This window comes from Zeugodacus cucurbitae, chromosome 3 (assembly GCF_028554725.1).
Source record: "Zeugodacus cucurbitae isolate PBARC_wt_2022May chromosome 3, idZeuCucr1.2, whole genome shotgun sequence".
NCBI classification, from domain to species: Eukaryota; Metazoa; Arthropoda; class Insecta; order Diptera; family Tephritidae; genus Zeugodacus; species Zeugodacus cucurbitae.
Window position 1 is genome coordinate 10,765,148 of NC_071668.1, and position 23,280 is coordinate 10,788,427.

At 34.6% G+C, this 23,280-nt stretch overlaps 2 protein-coding genes across 2 annotated transcripts; one reads left to right on the plus strand and one right to left on the minus strand.

Moving 5' to 3' along the window:
- The first annotated feature begins 356 nt into the window (after nt 1-356).
- LOC105210833 (guanine nucleotide exchange factor MSS4 homolog) lies at nt 357-1,122 on the plus strand. Its single transcript, XM_011181990.3, has 2 exons — nt 357-563; nt 633-1,122. Exons 1-2 carry the CDS (start codon nt 441-443, stop codon nt 924-926), a joined length of 417 nt encoding a protein of 138 aa, XP_011180292.1. The 5' UTR covers nt 357-440; the 3' UTR covers nt 927-1,122.
- Nucleotides 1,123-2,815: 1,693 nt separating this feature from the next.
- Nucleotides 2,816-16,271, minus strand: LOC105210831 (uncharacterized). Its single transcript, XM_011181988.3, has 4 exons — nt 15,685-16,271; nt 3,831-4,004; nt 2,999-3,697; nt 2,816-2,926 (listed from the first exon to the last, which is right to left on the minus strand). The coding sequence occupies exons 1-3, from the start codon at nt 15,737-15,739 to the stop codon at nt 3,471-3,473; spliced, it is 456 nt and encodes a 151-aa protein (XP_011180290.1). The 5' UTR covers nt 15,740-16,271; the 3' UTR covers nt 2,816-2,926; nt 2,999-3,470.
- Between the last annotated feature and the right edge of the window lie 7,009 nt (nt 16,272-23,280).

Here is a 23,280-nt window from a genome sequence, read left to right on the forward strand (position 1 = left end):
ATATACTAATTATAAATAATTAAGAAAATAAAAACATGATGTTTTATAAATTCATGCAACAAAATATATTAATTTATTAACATAAAATATATAATATATTAAATATAATGATGTCATTTGATATATTAGATATCATTTGTAACAAATAATAGCAAAAATAATAGTTTCACACAGTTTAATATTATCAGTGTATTTCCCTAAAATTATATTTCGCACTGATTTTGTCATATACTTTTATCGGTATTACTTCTGGCATCCCGCCTTTTCTGTCAAAAATTCCTTCAACTCGCATTGCTACCAACTTAAAATGAGAGATCAGGGAATTCGGTTTGAGGAAAAATGAGAGAGTTTCGTATCATGTCATCTTTGTTATTGCTTTCCTAAATAGTTGCATCGCACAAATCGAATCAAATCGAATCACAGAAAATACAGAGCCAACCATGACGGATGAGGCACAAATTCCTGAACAGATATTAAATAATAAAAATAAACACAGTGTACGATGTGATTATTGCTATTCTTTGATATTGAAACCACAATTTGGCGAGTATGTTGAGCATGAGGTAAGTGTTTAAAAAAAAAATGTGGTGACGCCTTTTTATTGAGTAAATTATTCATTCCCTTCTCCATAGTTTGAAATGCCGCTAATGCAGCAGAAACATCGGAAAGATACTGAAACTATTGAAACAGAGCTGCTCAAGAATTTCTGGTGTGTCGATGATATATTTACTTTTGAGAATATTGGTTTCTCCAACACAGTGGATAATCGTAAATTCTTGATATGCGCAGACTGTGAGATGGGCCCGGTGGGTTATCATGAAATCGCAAATAAAAAGTGTTACGTTGCATTGAAACGTGTTAGACACGGCAGTGAACCGGACGCAGTAATGGAACCCGTAACCGATGATGAAGAGAATGATGTATAAAAAAGAAACGAATGTGCATATGTATGCTTGTAGATGCGTGCATACATATACATTTATAGGTTTAACATAAATAATTGCCATTTGGGGAGCAATACGTAGACAGCGAATGTAAAAATAAGCATAACTTTGCTCCTTCCATTGACTTTATTCCATAATTTTATGTAGCATTTTGTTTAAATAGCAAAAAAAAAGAAAAGTAAAAACAATTATGTATGAAATGAATAATTTCGTATGTACATGTAAAAATAATAAGTATTTATATAATTTTGTATGTACTAAAAATTCTAACTACATAACTAAATTTTACGTATGAATTTTAAATAAAAAAGGGAAAATACTGTAAATTTAATAATAATTAAGTGTTTTATAGAAAGTGTTTGTGTTTTCATATACATATACATATATAGGTATTTCCCCAAAGTTCCTAGCACAGGAATATAATTTCATTATTAAAGGTATAAAACTTATTTTGGCAGTGGAAAATACGTGTTTATCAGCTACCTAGGAGACCTGCGATTTGTTTTAATGCTTTAGTGAAATGGTTATGTTATTTGTACTGCAGTACATTGTGAAGAGTTTGCAGGTACATTTCTATTTCCTAAAAAGCATGTCTGATGAGTCTGCTACTGAACTTTATTATTATTCTTCGTGTCTTCGGTTATTCCTATATATTGCACGAGAACATTCGAGACTATTGAGCATTTATTGGGATTATATATTGTAGGCTTTATACTGAGAGTAGCAGATTTTCGAAAGTTTTAACACAGAAATGAAATTCGTCGAATAAAAATATTGTATTCAAGTCTAAATTTTTTAATGCTAGCATATTTTGTAAACATTTGAAATAATTGTTATTTAATTTATGGGTTTTTAAGCATCCCAAGAAAACTTTTTACAATATATTTTTATACATGAAAACGAATTAAGTAAATAATTATGCATAAAAAACAAATATTAGTAAGAAAACACTGTATTTTTTTTCAAATTTTTAATTTACTCTTCATTTATTTCATTCTTTTAAATTTTTATAATTGTAGCTATCTTCATTTATAATCGCTTAATGTTAAGAAAGATCACACGAGAAAATCAAATGCGAAACATTTTCAACTTTAAAATGAAATGTTTCCATTTAAACGATTTTCTTGCGTAGCAAAACTATAACTAATTTTTGGTTTCAGCTGTTTGCTTTTGCTTCTGGTTAAAGCAAAAACGAGAAAGAAAATTATGACTTTACAATACATGTGAATTTACTACGATATTTTTGTATTTATTATTATTATTTTTTTAACAATTATTAGTTACATACTACGACTTTGCAACAAAAGTCGTCACTTGGCACCAAAATGTACGCACTGCACTCACTGTCTGTCCGCTGTTGCCACTTTAAACATATATAATTTTTATTTATTTTTTTCTTGCAAAGTATGCAGTTACAAATGTTTCGCTGCACGTCTTCTAAATAGTACTTGCTACAATAATACAATACGGCTTTTGGTGGATTTTACGGTTGGTTAAACATTGCTTTTGTGTGTGTTTGTCTTTATAAAGAGGGTTGGTTTGTTTAACATTTTTGTCAGGTTTATTTCTGTGTATGTGTAGTCATGTGTATTTATGTATGTATAATAAAATAAGTAATTAATAGCATTGCAATTGAAAAATGTTTAAAGAGGTTTCGAAACTCATACGATTTTGCAAGGGTTTACTTTAAAAAGACGCGGAATTCACTAATTTCTTTAAAGTTATACAAAAAATTGTTTATAATTTTTAAAATTTATTACATTAAAGCTTTCTTATATAACATTTCTCAGATTTGTTGCTATTTTTTTATTTATTTTTTTATTTATTTTTTTTTCATTCACTAATTGTGCAAAATCTGAACTGCTACTGTATTTCATTATATTTTATTATATCAATCGTTACATATTATTTATTGTTGTTTTATTTGCTAGGAGAGCGCTTAAATTTTCTATATGTACTACGATGAAACTGGGCGCGGTTAACTGTAAAGAAGCAAAAATAAATTATTAATAAATGAAATTATATTTTTTATGTAAATCACTGAGTATACTCACCTACAAAACCAATTTCATCGCGTGAGGTTTTTTGCTTTTATTTTTGTTTTTTTTCTACTAATTTCTGCTAAATGACGACAACTCCTTCGTGTTTGCTCTGTCCTTACAATCTTTATGTGCGTTTTTGTGTGTTATTTTAAATTAAATATAGTACTTTAACGGACGTAAATAATATACATGTATGTATGTATGTAGGTATGAACAAAATAGTATATATTAAAATTATATTTTGTGAAGAAATTGTTTAAATTAAACCATTTTATGTTTGTATGTATGCATACATTTCATAACAAATTTTGATGTTAAGCAACTAAACAACAACAACAACAATACAGCAAAAAGAATAAAGAAAAAAACAAAAACAAATATTCGTCTGTATGTATAACAAGCCAAGCTAGTGTTGAGTGAAATATTTTAAAAATTTGGTTTTGTTTTTGGTTTTTGCATTTTACTCAAACTAAAAATTGGCATTTTAAACCAATGAACGTTTCAGCAGCGACAGCACAGCCCAACCGCTGGCAGCAGCAGCGGTGAACAGCACACCCATGGACAAGTTGAGCGCACCAGCGCCATTACAATTGTCCTTGTCGCAGGAGCAAACCACTTGGCGACCACCGAAACCGGCGCGTTGGTAACAGTAATTGGTCGATGTTTGATTGAGGAAACCGCATGTGCGTATGACACGACTGTCTGGTGGTACTGCAAGTACGATAACAAGTAGAAAAGGTGTGAAATTCTATATCTCTCATATGTATATTCAAGTTAAATATTTTAATAATTTGTTTACTGTTATTTACTATATACATATGTATATACTGATATAAATACTTACAATTGTTTACTGAGAATTCAATGATTTGCGAGATCTTACGACAATAGGTCGGTATACCTTTGCCGCGTGTCGAGTAATCCTCTTCGCAGTCCTTAAGCAAGTTATCTGGTGGTATGTCCAGTGCGCAATTGGCATCCTTGTGACTATTGCATACGTAACATTTGATGGCGGCACCTAGTAATATATAGAAGTTTTATATTTGGATTAAGTATTTTGAAAATTTCCAAGTGGTTAACAATGTGTGGACTGAAGGTGCAGAAACGTTTTAAAGCTTTTGAAATCTTAAAATAAATCCCCGTTCGGTCATTTCAGGTTTTGAGAAAAATAGTGGATATTTCATCATTAACGAACCTCAACGAACCACTCAATCTCAAAATAAAACACCGTTTGGAATTCGGGTTTCAGGAAATTGGTGGATATCTTGTATTATCAAGTTTTACTAGAAATTAATATATCTCTTTCCTTAAGCCCTTGGCATTTATTTAGATGTATGTATGTGTGTGATTGGCGTTGCAACCGTTTAGCCGGTGATAGTCGAATCGACGATAGTGCGCCACTTCTCACTCTCCTTCGCAGTTTGGCGCCAGTTGGAGATCCCAAGTGTAACCAGGTCGTTCTCTACCTGGTCCCTCCAACGGAGTGGAGGCCTTCCCCTTCCTCGGCTTCCTCCGGCGGGTACTGCATCGAACACTTTCAGGGCTGGAGTGTTTTCGTCCATTCGGACAACATGACTTAGCCAGCGTAGTCACCGTTGTCTTGCGCAAAATTTTCCTCTCGAAAACTCCTAGTGTCGTCTCATTTGATTTTGACATCGTCCAAGCTTCTGCACCATAAAGCAGGACGGGAATGATAAGCGACTTGTAGAGTTTGATTTTGGTTCGTCGAGAGAGGACTTTACTGTTCAATTGCCTACTCAGTCCAAAGTAGCACCTGTTGGCAAGAGTGATAATGCGCTGGATTTCGAGGCTGACATTGTTGGTGTTGTTGATACTGGTTCTCAGATATACGAAACTATCTACTACTTCAAAGTTATGGCTGTCAACAGTGACGTGGGAGCCAAGACGCGAATTCGCCGACTGTTTGCTTGATGACAGGAGATATTTCGTCTTGTCCTCATTCACCTCCAGATAATATCAATATCATCGGCGTACGCCAGCAGCTGTACACTCTTATAGAAGATAGTACCTTCTCAATTTAGATATGCAGCTCGTATAATTTTTTCCAACATCAAGTTAAATAAGTCGCACGATAGTGAGTCACCTTGTCTGAAACCTCGTTTGGTATCGAACGGCTCGGAGAGGTCCTTCCCAATCATGACGGAGCTTTTGGTGTTGCTCTACGTCAACTTACACAGCCGTATTAGTTTTGCGGGGATACCAAATTCAGACATCGCGGCGTAAAGGCAGCTCCTTATCGTGCTGTCGAAAGCAGCTCTAAAATCGACAAAAAGGTGGTGTGTGTCGATCGTCATTTCACGGGTCTTCTTCAAGATTTGGCGAATGGTGAATATCTGGTCAGTTGTCGACTTTCCAGGTCTAAAGCCACACTGATAAGGTCCAATCAGTTTGTTGACGGTGGGCTTTAGTCTTTCACACAGTACGCTCGGTAGAGCCTTGTATGCGATATTTAGGAGGCTTATCGCACGGTATTTAGATATTTAGATACCATCAGGAAAATTTGTGGTATACACAAGACCCTAATATCCCTAACAACTAGATTTGAAACACATTTTACTTGGACTACTTTATGACGATGAGCAGAGACATCGAGACTTCAATAATTCAATTATGAATCTTAAAATAAAACCCATTTGGGAGTACAAATTTTCAGAAAATAAGTGGTTAATACTTAAGATCTTTAAAGTCTTACTACAACTTCTGATAACGGTTTCCTTAAGCCTCGGTCATTTATTTAGATACCAACAGGAAAATATATGCTACACACCCGTTTTCCTGGCATCCCAAAAAAAATATAATTGAACTACTTCACGACGATGACCAGAAACAACGAAACCTCAATAATCCTATAAAGTTTCTCAGTTCGTGCACTTTAAATTCACAACAACTATGAGTATAATGACCATATTTAAATCAAATTACGGCGACTTAGTGACAACTACAAACACTAACACAGATCTATTTAAACGAAGTCCTGTCTAGTGGGATAAAGGTGTGAAGTTGTGGGCAGCCAAGTGAAAGGAAAAAAGTAAAGGAAATTCGTCAAAAGCAGAATGCACTTAATGCAACGCTGTGTGCCTAATTTGGTGCCTTAACTAAGGTGTTGAGGTTGTTTATACATATTATACACGTTTGTAGTTGAATATATTCGTGAGATACACCTCCCTATACATGTACTTGTACACCTCGGAAAAACTGTTGGATTTCTATGATATGGGACTCCTTTTGGAGCTATTTACGTTTCAACATATTGGAAATTTCGAAACATACAGTCAAATCCGTAATCCAGTGGCTTCAACAGAATCTAAGCAAAGTCTTAAACTGGCCAGCTCAATACACGGCGATAAGTTGAAGTTTGAGATACATTTATGAAGAAGAATTACAGAAATCGGGACAGAATATGCTTTGTTTAATAAAGTCATTCAATCGGATCTATACAGAGTGTATTGAAACCAGTAGATAAGCTAGGGAAGTGTGACCTTAGGGTCGCCTATACTTGAGATTGTCGAAATTTTGAATGTTCCAGAAATAATACTCTTAGTGGTATTACTTTTGGGCAGCTATACTCCAGTTTGTCAAAATTTTGGTTGTTCCAAAAATAGTACACGTCTCTAGGTATAGACGACCTCAGTATAGAATACTTCAAATTGTCAAAATGAACTCAGCTGTCAACTTTTAATGATTGTCCACGAGAAAAGCAATTACTACGTAGCTCTTACGTGGAAAATAGAAAAAAAACATGATTTATGGCAAACAGCTACATAGGACTTGTCAGCACATCCTCGCTTACTACCAGAAAACTTTACACAAGCTGCAGCTGCACCTGCATTTGCCATCGAAGGAGTGGCATATTTGCCAACTTATTGTGCGGACGTGCTTGGCAACGGTAAATTCCTGCTGGCTACCGTTATGCACTTGCAGTAACTAATATGGATTATCTAATTTTAACTTTTTGTGCACAAAGGCGCTGAAGCGTGCGTTCTACTATATGTACAACAACAAATTACGAAGATTTTATTAGCTTGTTGTTGTTGTTGAGATGTAAAAATAGCGGAACTAACAAATAAGCTTATCGAGGGTGAGGTTGAAATGTTGCAGCAGCGGAAGTGAGGTTATGCAATAGCTTTATGCCGGCTAACGGTACAATATATAGTTACAGGGTATAACAGTTAATTGCATACTTAGACAGTAGATAGTGCAAATATTTGTGTGTATGAGCAAAAAAAATGTCTAAGTGTAAGTGGAATAGGAGAAGTAGAAGAGGAAGAGTAGATGTAAAGGCGCTTGTGTGATAGTCAGTAGTCTTATTAGCGCCAAAGTGCACTCAATATGCATTTAAGTGTTTGTTTGCTTTTGTGAAAGATTGACAAATAGTGCACAAACATATAGACACATTTGACTAAACAGAAATGTTCTCATTATAATATTTATAGCTTACTTAATAACTTGATTAATGAATTCAAATTAAAGCATTAATGTCGTTTACATGATTATTTGTAGATATTTAAATAAATAAATATCTCTATTATTTATATGCATAAAAAGTGTGAGCAGTTTGTCAAAAAGTTAACCATAAAAGCCAATCTTAAAGTAGTCATTTAACTGAATTTAATTGCTGCTTGTGTTATACATTTTAATTACATATTTATTTATTTGCCTTCCTTATTACCTCAATATTTACAATTTTATAAATCATATACAGATACAGATAGCTGTTTATATAATTTACACTCCATTGATGATTGGCCAAGTTTCTCTCCCCATTGAATTGGACAGAATTGTTATTTAAGTGACAAAAGAAGGAACCTACCGTTTTATGTTAACTCCGATCGATTTGCCAGACTTTTTATGCCACAAAAACCTCTGAAGCTTTAGCAAAGCTTCTAAATTTCAACAAATAATTACATTTTTTAATAAATTTGAATTTTCACACAACAGAAACTAAAACAGAACTGAAATCATATGATTATATTAATTGCGCTGAGCAAAAAGCTTTTTTAAGGAGCTTTTTTAGGACACAAATATCCTGGTAGCTTTCATATTGCTTTCAACTAACAAATAATTTCATATTTTAATAATTTTAAATGTTCAAAAGACAGGAATGGAACCGGAACTGAAATCACATAGTTACCGAAATTAATTTTGGAATTTTTTATGCCGGAAATATCGCCGAAGCTTTCATATTGCTTGCAAAGTAACAAAAAAATATTTGTTTTCTATAATTTTGTTGTTTTGCTCGACAGGAACTGAAACTGAACTGAACCTGAACTGAAATCACATGATTAAAGCAATTGCACTGAGCAAAAAGCTTTTTTAAGGAGCTTTTTTAGGACACAAATATCCTGGTAGCTTTCACATTGCTTTCAAATATTAACAAATAATTAGATATTTCAATAATTTTAAATGTTTGCTCGACGTGAATGGAAATCCATAGTTACTGAAATCTACCTACATAAAAAGCTTCACTTTGTAGCTTTTTTATGCCAGAAATCTCCCCGAAGCTTCCATTATTGCTTGCAAAACAACAAAAGAAAATTTGTTTTCTAAAATTCGCACGACAGGAATTGAAACTGAACTGAACCTGAATTGAAATCACATGGTTACCGAAATCTTCCTTAATAAAAAGCTTTCCTTAGGACAAAAATAAAAAAAAAATATGGTCGAAGCTTGAATATTCTTTTTAAATTTCAATAAAACATATTGGTTTTCTATAATTATGATTTTTCGCGCGACAGGAACTGAAACTGAACTGAGCCTGAAGTGAAATTACATGGTTACCGAAATCTCGCTAAATAAAAAGCTTTCCTTGTGGGCTTTCTTAGGTCACAAATATCGCCGAAGCTTTATTATTATACGATAGGAATTGTACACATGCCTCACTGCGTCATAGTCACGCACTCAAAGCATTTGATTACAAAAAAAGACACACTGTCCCAGTATAAATATAAATACAACAAATATTATATACATATATATCCAATATGTTCAATAAATGTCATTTGATGCAAATAACTTGTCGCTTGTTCATTGTCAAGGCAAGCCGCGAAGTAATCAAATATCGATATGCATTATACATTCATACATACAAATGTATTGTCTTGACCAATTGTCAATAATAAATAAATTCATATGTAAATACATACAGAAATGTAAGTAATGTGAGTATTTGTTGTTATTGTTATTATTTATAGGAAAACATATGAGTATGTGCTGAGGTACATATAAACTCGCATATTAATTTCTTATTGATATGGTTATGATTTGTCTTTGCTGTGCGTTGAACAGTTGTTATGCTTATTAACGGTACTCACACGCAAATTACCGTTAATACATTTGATATTATTCGTTTAATAACTTTAAAACCACAACGTTGTAATGTGACAGATCTCCAACTTAATTGTCAAACCAAACGCCTTCTTAACGTCAAATAATAAACGTCATCGTAAGATAATGGTAACAAGTGTCATTTTTTAAATTATGTAAACAAAAAACTGTTAAGAAATTACACTCATATCGTAAGGTCTGGGTCAATTGGTTATATATATATATATATATTTGGCGTAGAAACCGCTTTAAGCGATTATAGCCGAATCCACCAGAGCGCGCCACTCGTTCCTCCTTTTTGCTTTTTGGCGCCAACTGGAAACACCAAGTGAAGCCAGGTCACTTTGCACTTGGTCTTTCCACCGGAGTGGAGGTCGTCCTCTTCCGCGGCTTCCTCCAGCGAGTACTGCATCGAACACTTTCAGAGTAGGAGTGTTTTCATCCATTCGGACAACATGACCTAGCCAGCGTAGCCGCTGTCTTTTTATTCGCTGAACTATGTCGTCAATGTCGTCGTATAACTCGTACAGCTCATCGTTCCATCGTCTGCGGTATTCGCCGTTGCCAATGTTCAGAGGACCATAAATCTTACGCAAAACCTTTCTCTCGAAAACCCCAAGAGTCGTCTCATCGGATGTTGTCATCGTCCACGCTTCGGCGCCATACATCAGGACGGGAATAATGAGCGCTTTGTAGAGTTTGATTTTTGTTCGTCGAGAGAGGACTTTACTTTGCAATTGCCTACTCAGTCCAAAGTAACAACTGTTGGCAAGAGTGATTCTGCGTTGGATTTCAACGCTGACATTGTTGGTGTTGTCAACGCTGGTTCCCAAGTATACGAAACTATCTACTACTTCAAAGATATGACTGTCAACAGCGACGTGTGAGCCAAGACGCGAGTTTGTTTGATGACAGGAGATATTTCGTCTTTGGAAATTAAAGTCTTCAAGTTAAATCTCGAATCTAAAAAGGGTCTCATATCAATAGCTGTTCATATAATTGATACTTTATTTGATGTTTGGCCGAGCTTCTATTCTCATCTGAGTGATAGAATTGTTATTCAAGCGACAACCTACGCTTTTAAGATCAATTCGCAAGCTTCTTTTCGAAGACTTTTTATTCCAGCTGTTACAATTTTTTTCTACAATTTTTAAATTTCACCCGACAGGGACTGAATCTGAACTGTAATTATATGGTTACAACAATCGTCCTGAAAAAAAGCTTCCATTGGAGCTTATTTAGGTAAAAAACAAGAATGATAGAAGACAAGATTACGACAGGCGTTTACAGTTAGCTTTTTTGGGTTTTAAGTTCCTGTTGAGTGACAACTTTCACGACCCCGAACACGCGAGCAAAACAAAATTGTACGGTGGTACAAAACAATAAAACCAAAACGAAGAGCTCAAGTCAAGGCAAGTGCTTAATTATTATTTAAAATTCTAAGTGAAAAATGTATTAACTTGAAAAAGAAGTCCGCAATGGCGGAATTAAACAACAATAGTACAAAAAAGTCGTCTATAAAGAATTTTTTTCACTTTTCCAACCAACAAAAAAGTTGGCAAAATGGCGAGCTTTTTGTAACAAAACATATAATTTTAATTATAAATATGCATGATTATATTGGATCATTTTATAAATGAAGATTTTAAGAATTACGTTCATTGTGATATTTTATCTGCACATTATTCAATTTGGTTCACTATGTTTCACATTTCCGTTTTCCATTTGACAATTCTTCTGTTGCCTATTCCCATTCGTGGGTCGTGAACGCTTCAGCCTGTCGTAATCTTGTCTTCTATCGTTCTTGGGTAAAAAATATATATAAAAGCTTTAATATTGCTTTCAAATTTCTTGAATTTTATACTAACTTCTGTAGACGATAAAATTATATACGAAAGTCTCTTTAACATTCGAAGATCAACTATCCTTTAACCTCAAAGAAATCATACCTTATAGACACTCAACATAAGTACATTTAATTCGCCACTTATGACCTCTACAGTTTCATAGACTCTATATATGTATGTATGTACATATGTATACTCGTCTACCGCTAAAGATTCACACAATCTCCACAGCAAATCCAATGAGTTTAGAAATAACATGCTAGTCTCAGATCTTAAGCCACAGAGACTTATTAGCTTCATAAAGTGAAAATTAACTAACTAATTGAACTCAATGTCGAAAGTAAGTGATACAAGTAGCAACAACAACAAAAAACAACAACAATGTGAAACTTAAACCAAAAGTTGGAGAAAAATTACGCAATTTAGTGCAATTGCCGCACACTGACGGCAAATTTAGTTAAACATTTTTGTTGTAAAAATCTGTACAAATTTAACGGGCGCAAATACATGCACGTAAGCACATACATACATATGTAGTGTGTAATCATATATGTATAGCATCTCATATAAGCCTGCCATTTCTAACAAATGTTTTAGAAAAGTCACCTTGCACCGGCGAGTTGTTAGCGTGTTGCAAATTTGTGAATTGCAGAAATTGCATTGGAAAACAACAACAACAATTAAGTTGCTGATAATAACATTGCTTTTCGAACGTATATTTTAAATATATTTGTTTATTACCATTGAAGTGCACAATGTGTTTATTAGAGCATAGAACTCCATGTGAATGTGTGTTCCAGTGATGCAACTAGAGACAGAGAGAGAAATAATTTAATTTTCGTATAACTTCCGAAAGTTAATAGCTGAATTTCGATGGTCAATAATCAGGATGCGCATTAAAATTTAGCGTGTGAATTTTTATATCCGAAATACACTCGAATGTGTAAAATGCCTTACCGAACTCGTCGCTCATGTTTGAAACCCATCACTCACCAAGTGTGGCATCGTGCTACTTCAGGATTAAACTGGTCTAGGTGTATGGCCATAGCTGAATCGCAATCGAAATTATAAGGCTGATAAGCTTTCAAGATTAGGCAATCAGGTCGATCCTTCTGGCCTTCGCTAGAGGTCTAGCGGTCTCTTCGACCTCATCAAAGTTCATCTCTTTTTAGTACTAGGGTTTTTAAATGGCTATTTCCTAACGGGATCCACGCTGTAAGATTAAAAATCTCTGCGGTTTTTCATAAAAATTCACCTCTCTTTAGTTCTAGGGGCTTTAACTAACCATTGCCCCATAGGGATCCATGCTGTTAGATTAAAAATCTCTACGGATGCTAGCTGTAGAAGCTGTCTGGACGAGTGGTGGAATTATCTAATCACTTTCTTCTGGAATGCCCCGCCTTTGTGAAATCAAGATAAAGGTTTCTTGGATCTCACTTTCTTAAATAACCGCGTGAACTACCGGATATTGAAATTGAACATCTCTGCAGATTTGTGTTAAGTTAAGTACACTTCGTCGAGTCTTAATATCTAATCAAGGTGGTAATCCTGGTTTCCCAACGGACAGTCTTTCATAGTCTTCTCTGTCTATAGTCACTCTGGTAAACAACCATAAAACCTAACCTTACCTGACTCACCAAGATACCACACAAAATTCTATAAAATTTAGTTTTTGAGATGATAGATTTGCCATAGAAACATGCCTAATAGTATTATAATGAGTCGGCTTCAGAACTCGTCCCGAAAAACATCGATCCACATAGCAAGGTAATCGAGTTGGTTAAAGATCCCAGCAAACGAATTCAATAATTATGCTAGTTCTGGAAGACTGGAAGAAGACTGTGATAGAAGGTATAACAAACTTGGGCTTTTCGACGTATCGGTCAATTAAAGGAGCGCGAGTTTGAGATAGAATTTGTGGGGAAAAATTTCGTCGTCGAAGAGATAAGTGAATGGAATTCGTGATCAGTGCTAGATATATGCACATAATATATACTTGGTATACTTCATCTTCATGCTCTTTCAATTTCTGTTTTGTCCGCCATTCGGTCGATCTCTATTTACTACAATTAAATTGCTGCCTTCAATTACAGTAATTGTTTACAGCAGAGACCGGAATTGATTAGAAAAAATATTGATTGGCGTCACTCTCACTTGCGTTACATTTTAAGAAGCTTTATATGACGTGACAATATTTATTTTTAGACTGTCTGAGCGAGAATTATCGATAATAAAAATATTTACATATATTTTTTAAATACTGATTCCCAATGACACAGCTAGATTATTTATATAATCATTATTTTTGATTTATTAAAATAATTTTAGCATACAAATGTCCACAATGCTTTCAATTTTCCTACAGCGCCCTTTTCTTGTACGTGCAAATCTATGTACGTTTGTGTAAAACTATAATGTCCTTTTAAGACAGCTTCCAGCAAACAAAGGAGCGAGCTAAGTAAGTTGTGCTTGTTTCTTCTCATGTAGAACAATAGCGGCGAAGCAAATGAGTTGTGAGAATGCATTAAATAATTTTAGGTTAGAAAAAGCTTACGGAATGCCAATGGAAGGAGTAAAAGAAGTATGTCAATAAAAATATTTTGGCGTTTCTTTACAGCCTCTAATCGCAGTTCTCTAGTTTTACTTAAGCAAAAATAGCGAAGCGTTCATTTGTATTATGAAATTATCAAAAATTAAGTTAGGGACACAGATTATTCGAAAGGTACCTTATTATCCCAAGAAGAAGTTCTTTTTATTATCTTTGTTTAATAAAAATAACAATCTCAGAAATATTACACCGACGAATATGATTATCTTGGATCCGAGCTCTCTTCATATCCCTAAGTATATTATTTACTATTTGTCAGTATCTTATGCTTACTCAACTTGAAGGACTACGAACTAAAGTTGGACCCTATCTCTTATTATAATACTCTGTCTTCGTATTAGTCGAATACAATTTTTTTTATAAGAAGGTCTTCATCCTGCCTGCTAATTTCGATTGTGCGAGTGGTGGTTTCAAAGTTTTAGAATCCTTCGATAAGATTAATATGATAGATGCGCCCTCTCCAATACAAGCGAATAAGAAAAGTCGTATAACTTGTATGCTGCAGTCGTTGTCGGTCCACACTGATTTTTACAACTGAAGATGAAGTTTCCTTCAATTCTAGATGCTACCGGCTAATTATTCTTGAGCTGTTGGATTCTCTTGTCATTTAATGCTTTACAAAGCCTTGTAGAGCCCTTGGGACCATCACGTTATTAGGTGGCGGAATCATATCATGAAGTGGGTTTGTCTATTAGCCACTCAGGTGATGTGATTTGACTCCATTAGTATACATTTCGGTGAGATATGACAAGTATACTCATAATTATCCTGATAAGGCAGACAGTGGTAAAAATTTAACAGTCGGAAGCTATAGTCTGCGTGAGTTTTTATCTGGAATATTGTATATATGCTTTACAAATATTAAGGTTACAACGAAGAATCCCATAACAGCCTTCGGATGGCATATAGATTTTCGATTTCGATTAATCTTAACAGAAATTCGCTTGGATATTTACTTTTGCCTAAAGAAGTGCGTCTGCCAACTCTTTAAGTAAAACTATATAGCGAGTCTACCCTCAGGAAGCACGATATATGATATCGACCGTTGCTTAATGAACCTAGTGCAAGTAGTGATTTTAAAAATAATAAAGTATAGAATTCAAAAGAGTGTGTGATACATTAATATATAGTTAGTATGTATGAAACATGAGTTCAATAAAAAAGAAACATATGAGTACAATAACAAGGGTGTGGGCGAGAAATAAGTGCATGACACGCAATGAAATGTCACACGCAGCAATTGTAGGGCAAATAATACAAATGAGTAAACTGCAATATGAGATTTAAGGCTTATGCGTTTGGAGGGGGGAGGAGGAGGTCGGTTGGTCGGCGGAAAAATTGCACATGAAAGCAAGGCGTTTGTGCAGAAGGCGCATCATCCTTTTTGCGAGCAAGCTAAAGAGCATAAGGAAATAAAGGGAAATACGTTAAGATAACTTGAGCGCGCTGTGAAGGCGAGATTGAGGCAAGAGGACGCAGCGATGTGGCAAGCGTTAGAGCAGCAAAGGAAGAGAGTAAATTATTTAATCTGCTTTGAGAATGTGTACACACAGCTTTTACGTTGCGTATCATACATACATATATATATATACTTCTATATATATATGTATATATGTATCTGGTTTTCACATGTACTTAGCTGAAGTGAAAGCGGGGTTTCAAGAAAATTTATTTTTTATTTAAGAAAATTGCTGCTTTTCATAATTTTAAGCTTGTAAAGCGCATTTAAAATTATTTACAATAATCCAGTCACACATTGTGCCACTGCCTTGGGGGCTCACAAATGTTCCACAAAACAGCATTATGTAACTTTCGCGCTCGACACACACACACACACACATACATATATAAGAACTTTGGGTTGTATAATATCCAGTGTAACGCGGCCATTGACTTACCCTGCTGTACGGCCAGTAGAAGCACCAAAACGCTAGCGAGGATTGTTGACTGCATTTTAAGTGATTTGCAACTGGATATTATATAATTTATGCTCTAAGCTGGCAACCACAATTCGTTTAATTGTCGAAGGAAATGCTACTTTTTTCTAATTACGGTAAAAATTTCTATATGTTAACACGCTAATGTCTACACTGCTATGCACGCGCTCGCCACTATGCCACAAAACGGGTAAATCAATAAATTTTTTTTTTGGCAGTAATTTTTGCACCGTTATATGCTTATCAAAAAAATTTTTGAGAAAAAAAAATTTATTGTTTTTTTTTGTTCCTTTTTTCAATTTTATATTCTTGGTATACCACCAAAAAGTGTAACTCAGTGACCGACCGACACTATCAACCAAAAGTTGCGAAAGAGTGGCGCGTTTGGCGTTCGTAGCACGCGTTCGAGGTAAAGCGCGATGCGAAATGAATGTGTACTATGCGTCAAAGAACGGTGGAGCCGTCGCCGAGCCGAGTCGCGTCGCGTCGAGTTGAGTTGAGTTCTAGTCTTAGTTGAGTTCGCTGCTGTGCCGACTCGAGTCGGAGTGTGCAGTTTAAATGGCGACGGTCGTCTCGTAGTTGTAGTAGCGCACACCCCCAGAAATTGGGGTAAGAATACGACAAATAATTGGATGGAAGAAGCAGCGCCAACGCACACACACTCACCAACACGGGCGCTAAGATACTCTTTCTTTGCACTCTACGTCTTCGTTGTTGTTCAGTTATGAGTAGTTTGCGGCCCAGCGGACGGGTTTGCTTGACGTTACACCAACACTCAAACTAATGAAATAATGGCACTAAATACATCGATGTAGTATCACAACAACACCATAATAATGTACCGCGCTCGGTGTCGCTTTCGTCACTTGCGCTCAGCAACTTTAGCTCGGGGGTTGTAAAGCGCCAAATGGAGCTTTGTGGAGCGCAAAGCTCGCGGCTTTTGCTTCGTTTTTTCCTATCTCTCTTTCTCTGGTGTGTATATCGAAGTGGAGCATTTGACTTCGCCGCTTGCCGCCACACTTTCTGCTTTGGCAGGCAATACCTCGTACAAAATCTGAGTCATTGGTTCAAGAGGTTATTGGAGTATCCTGGCGCGGCAAGTGTTGACTTGTGCGCGGATTTGCAGTCGGCGCCTGCCTGTAGTGTGGATTGTGGTGGTTAGTTGTTTGGCTGACTGCTGGTTATTGTCGCAGCTGATTATTAGTAATATGAAATCCCTGACTGACGTTGCCATTCTATGCTGTGTGTTTCGTTTGTGCTGTGATTTCCCTTCAATGTTAGGCCTTGTAGGTGGTCAATGGCAATAGTAGAAGAAATGAAATCGTTCTCCAAATGAGTGGGTTGGAATTTCAAATAGTAGACGATTGCATATGGGAATATGAAATGCTTAATATTGTGTAAAGAGTAATGAGGAAGCACAATCGATAATAGGGTTATTCGATGCACCTCAAAACGGGCTTGCTTGCTTTAGGGAACTGTCAGAAATGAAGTCGATGTACCAAAATGTGGGAAAGTTAGTCCAACGGCAACTTTATTTCACTATAAGGGTCCAAAAGTCTCTCGACAGGCTTTTGAATTTTTCATCTAGACGACTCCTTTTTCTTAGGGCCTTTATCTCTCGACAGGTAATAGCGACACTCAGAGAGTATTTCTACCATGAAAACCGTCTTAATAAGTCCATTAACAGCTCGGAGGCGACTTAAAATTTTGTAAGGTCTTTTTATGGACGTCAAAAATGTAAGAAGAAACTCGGTCCAAATTTAGAAAATATGTAAAGATATAAAGTTTCGTTAACTGACGATCTCAACACCAGCGTTCTAAAAGCCTAATGTGTTTCAAAACACATTATTACAATTGTCAGTGTCGAGTGACTCTGCATTCGCTTTTCTCGATATCTAAAGGAAGACTTTTGGATTTTGGGTGGACTATTAACGAAGAGACTATTCTAATAGTTGTCTTCGATTCGTCAAATCACTGTTCGCTGTCTTTGAGAGCTGCTCTCTGTCAAAGACTTTACAAATCAACCATAAAATTAGCGAGTTAAATTTGATAAAACAGAGTCTTACCGCCCGTCGATTGTTTTAACTGATATATGGAAGGGACAAACATTGCAATCAATTCAACAACGTGGGTTTCTGAATAACCTCTGGAAGCCAACTAAAGGAAGACTAAGAATTTGCTTTTATTCTCTTCAGATAGAGGGCTTGGTATTTAAAAAGCTTTCTTCGTTTCGCTTTTTCCATGTTTTCTATCTTTGAGAGCTGCTCTCTTGTCAAAAACTTAACAAAACTGTAACCAAGTTAGTGAGTTGAATACGATACAACAGAGTTTTACATCCTGGTGATCTTCCCTGATATTTCGTTATCAAGCTTTATTCGGTTTGAAGAAAATTACTCAATAATTTATATCATCTTACAACTTTTTCCACTTCCGTCGTACATCTTGTAGTTAGTAATAATTAGTAATTTCATAAGAAAACTAGTTTTATGAAAACCTTAACGGAGATACATATAATCAACGCAATTCTTTGTTGCTATTCATTAATAAATCTTTTTATTACACGGCCCATACCTACGCATGTAGACACTTACATATTCACTCAAATCCATATAAAAATGAATATGTTGGAATTTTTTCCAAGTCAGTTAATTGAATTTGCGATAACTGCTTCTTTTGTCAACGCGATCATCTGATAAAATCTGACATCAGCTACACACCGCGACGTGCATGAGACGCACGCCATTTGATCCAAGTAACCGGCACTTTCAAGCAGATCAGTTTACTTCGGTCTGGACCAGCGTAAACTAGAGCGAGAAGGTAGTCTGGTAGTCGAAATAAATCAGCGACGACACTGCGACTAATTAAACTTAATAGTTTGCTTCCTGATCGGTGACAAAGCCGTATCAAATAAGAGAATTAACCGTGGTTGAATGTGGAGAATGAAAAGACTTTTTGTCACGAGTAGTGTCATGATAATGAGTAGGAGGTTTAATGTATGAGATATGCTTTTTGTAAGCAGCATTCGGAACTGCATCGATTTTTAGATCAGTATTGAGATGTCTATTATTTTTTCTGAATGTTAGGTTAGGTTAGTTATAGTAAATATGAATATCATAATAAAAACATGATGGAAAGTGGGGTAAAATCATGAACTGAAATATCCACAAATATGTAAATCGTTTACTCTAACAAAAGTTCTTTATTTCTAGTTAGTTGTCTGGAAAAAGAAAATGTTTTTTCCTTTCTCATAAGAACTGATTGGAACTCGCTCTTCATGATATTTCGATCAGTTTCGACAAGTTAGGAGATCATTTAAATCCCAGAAAAGGTACAAAGCTCCCAAGATCGTAGAAAACATTCCAGATCATGAGTAATACAGTTAGAAGACCTCGTCGTATAATAAATATTTCCGACTGTCAGAGGTTCTATATATCCGGAACGAGGCCGTCATGTATAACCTTCGCAGATGTGTCACCTCAGTTATTTTAAATATAATTATTTGGAGAGTGTGAGGTTTTTAGATTGTAAAATAAAAAGGATCAGGTCTAGTCTCTATTCCAAATTTGTAATGAGAGTCTTGTTGGTACCTTCAAAGTTTTCTGGGATAACGTTTCTAAGTTTTTGGATTACACATCGGTCGTAATATGGACTAGTACCCTTGTAGATACTATTCAGGCACCTGCTCATCTCTTTTGCAAAACTCTGATTTATTCGCTCAGTGTTTACCGGCTCCATTATATCAAATGTAAATTTTTCCTTTTATTTAATTTATCAAATGTGTGGCATTGTCATTATTTGAGGCTATTGTACTCAGAACCTATACAAATATATGGTCACAGGTATGTATGCGTTTCTTACATATGCCGAACTCATATATACAACCGTCCGCACGTCCCGCCTGTGGCTGTCTGTCCAGTTGTGAATTTGCGATCATTTCAAATGCAGTGTGGATGATCTGCTCTTGTTGTTGCTGTTGCGGTATATACTAATCAGAGTAGCTAGTGGTCGTCGTCACTTATTGCTGACGCTTTTGTTGCTGCAATTCACGATCTTCTACGTTGACTCTATTCAATCGACTGCGTGTGTGAACTGTGCGGGTGGGCAGGGCTTTCATTTCATTTGTACCCTAAATTGATGTCATTACCACTTTCATTTATTTAATTTACTTACATACTCGTGTATGTAAACTTTTGTGTGCTGGTGCTGATATGTACAGTGATTTGTTTTTGTAATTGTATTTACATATGCTTCCAGTTTGCATTTGTTGTCTCGATGATTATGTTGCGATTATGCGTATTATTTTTCATTTTTTTTTAGTTTATATTTATTTAAATCAAAAATAATTTTGTGATGGAATTTTTCATTTATTTTTAGCACATAAATTTGCATGAGAACTTGTTTGTATGTAAACCAGATGGAAGATTTTGGGATAAACAAATTTATTTGCTTTTGTAAATTAAATAAAACAATAAAGAGAAAGAGCTAAGATGGGCGGGACCACTGGGGTTGCCGAACCATTAAAAAGAAATATATAGGTATATCGACTGGACAGTGGCGATTCGAATAAAAAAGTTGGTATAAATCATAGAGACTGGCATAATCAGACATAGCTCGAATAGCCACCATTTTAATGAGGTATCAGCATACTCTTTTGTATTGAATTCCACTAGATAGGTTGGTATTACCTTATAATAAAACTTTTGCCAGGATAAAATAACTCGTTTAAAGCGAGTCGATAAATGGCGAATCGAAGCCGAACTACTTTCAAGTATTAGTAGTGATTAGTAGTGATTTCTCAGCAATGTAGAGTGAGAGTTTAAGATAAATTGCTATATGAGAAGCTATGCGGTTACTAAACCGTATAAAGAAGGTATTGTTGTTATTTTACATATTACAATATTGATAAAAATTGAGTTCTTCATGTATTTATTTTTTTGTAAGGCCGCATACTATTTGAGGTCATGCAAAATTCTTGACATTCTTTTAAAATTAACAAAATTGAGAATATTTATTTAATATTAATAAAACATTTAACTAACTTCCTCAAGCACATTTCGCTGCTGTTAATTATTTGAATTTGAATTGAATAAATTTCGGATTTTCATGTCACCCTGTGTTGCCGGAAAAACTGATTTAAAGCTTTCACAAGCTTCTAATGCTTAGGTTTTAATATTTGAAGACATGTATAAGCTTTTATGCCGTTTAGAATCCAATGTGGTAAAGCTCCACTAATTTTTGGTTGTTCTATAAACATATATAGGGATGTACAGTGGGTTAGATAATAATTAATGGTAATAAAAAAATGAGTATACAAAGCTAAAAAGTACAGCTTTCTTCAGATTTTCCCAAAACATATTAGTCTCATATTGTTGCAATTTAGTCTAAAAAAATTAAAAATCTTGATCTGCGTTGTAATAAAGTTTGTGAATTTTAAGTATAATTACTCTTTTTGGATTAAGAAAGACCTTTTGTGTTTGATAACTGGTCGGAAAAAATACTATGATTAAATTACTGAAATAGTGAGGTTTTATAGCACAGAGTTTTATTTTAAATGGTCGAAGAAAGGGGATCCTTTATAATGGAAATATAGATATGAATGTATATTATTATTATAATGACATGAAAGTGAGAAAAATATAAAGTAAACTTACCGAGATATTCCTACTTTCGGTTCAAGTGCCGACGTGCTATCTTAAACTTTAACCAGCAACAGGCTTTCCACATTTTTCGGCTTCTATAAAAATTCAAGGGAATTTATGATAATATATCAAAGAGAAAATTTCATTTTTATACTCACTTGCAGTTTAGTTAATTGATGTGTTTTAGACCACTTGCATTTTATAAGGATTGAATATTAATTTTTTCAAAAGACGGTAAATAAATGAGTTCCGAATGTAGGATAGTCTCAGATATATACATTTTTATAATATTGAGGAAGGTAATGTGTGTGTGTAATGGACATAGGAAAGGTCCTAATTGAAAATTCCTCCCAAAAAATATATTTGATGCAAAAGAACTCTATCGAAGATTGAATTGTATGAATATGACAAATAACTCATTCAAGAGTTGAAGTTGGCATATATTTTGCCTTATTAATGGTCTTGTCTCATTCCCCTTATGTCTTTATTAATTTTATCAATTAAATCATATTTCGTTTCATAAATACAACTCAAAAAAAATCATCGCTGGTGGATGAAAACAAAACATTATCACAATGGCCAGAAACCCCAAACTCGAAGCTGATAGATACATCATTTCCTTTTTGAAAAATTATCCAAATTCAAATTAAATTTAGTACAAAGGGTATGTGGATGCTTTATTAAAGTCTTTAATACTCTTCATATTTAGTATATATTTGATTATATCATTCTTTGTTATTTATACCAGTTGCGTGTTCGATTCGCCAAACTTCAAAGCTCAGCAAATTGGTGACGTTTAATGTTTGTAGCAAATATTGATTTCAATTGGCATATCTAACAATTATTCATTTAAAAAACTTAAAATTTGTTTAAAATTCCCAATTGACATTAATCAACAATAATTGACAGCTGAAAAATTAACTCACACTTATGATACACATAAATCAAGCTAATAGTATAATAACTGTAAAAATATTCAATTTCTAAACAAAAACTTAATGAGTATAATTTAAAGCGCATACATACTTATTGACACCTCTAATAGCTGGACAATTTACATTAAATTGCTTGTCAGTAGTAATTTTACCGCATACCTGGTAATTATACTACACGAGTACACTACACTACTGCCCTCACAACAATAAAAACCTTTGTGTTGTGCTTTATTTAGTTTTTACTGACTGATTTATTATAACGGAATGTGTCGAAGCATATTTTTCTTAACTTAGTTGCCCTTTAACGGGATTAAGCTGGCTTAAACTGGATATTAAGTACGTGAGTAGAATGATTGGATATATGAGTATGGAATTAGTATGGAAATATGTATAACAATAAGTTTACACAGAAAATTACGCAGTTTTGCTTTTGAATGAAATGCCATTTTGAGAAAATATCAAGAAAAGGTGTGTTCGGTAGTAGGCTTCAGTAAAAAGGTAAGGAATGGAACATAAGATAGGTGGTAACTACGAAAATTATTAGAGGAATTCTAATGCGAAAATTTTTCTTAAATTCAGAGAAATGTTCCCACCTCTTTATATAGTTTTGTACATTTAAAGCGTTCTAAAACCAGTTACATCCCTAGTTTAGGGCATTTAAAAGACCCTAGAGGAGTCAAAATACATTTTAAGGGGTTATATACAGTTAGGATTTTCAAAAAATCGATTGCGTTTTCTTAATATATATATATCTGAGTATACACACACAAAATTTCAGGATCGGACGAATATTTTCGAAGTTATAGACACATTAGTGAAGGCGGCGCGACTACATGTAAAGTGCTTTCAAAACTTTAAACTCGTTTTTCTCGAAAAGGTGTTTTCAAAGTCGGTGAGCAAGATTTCTCAGAAACGGCTGAACCGATCGGTCTGAAATTTTAACACAAGCTTGTTAACTATATTTTTTAGTAATTGATCGAAGG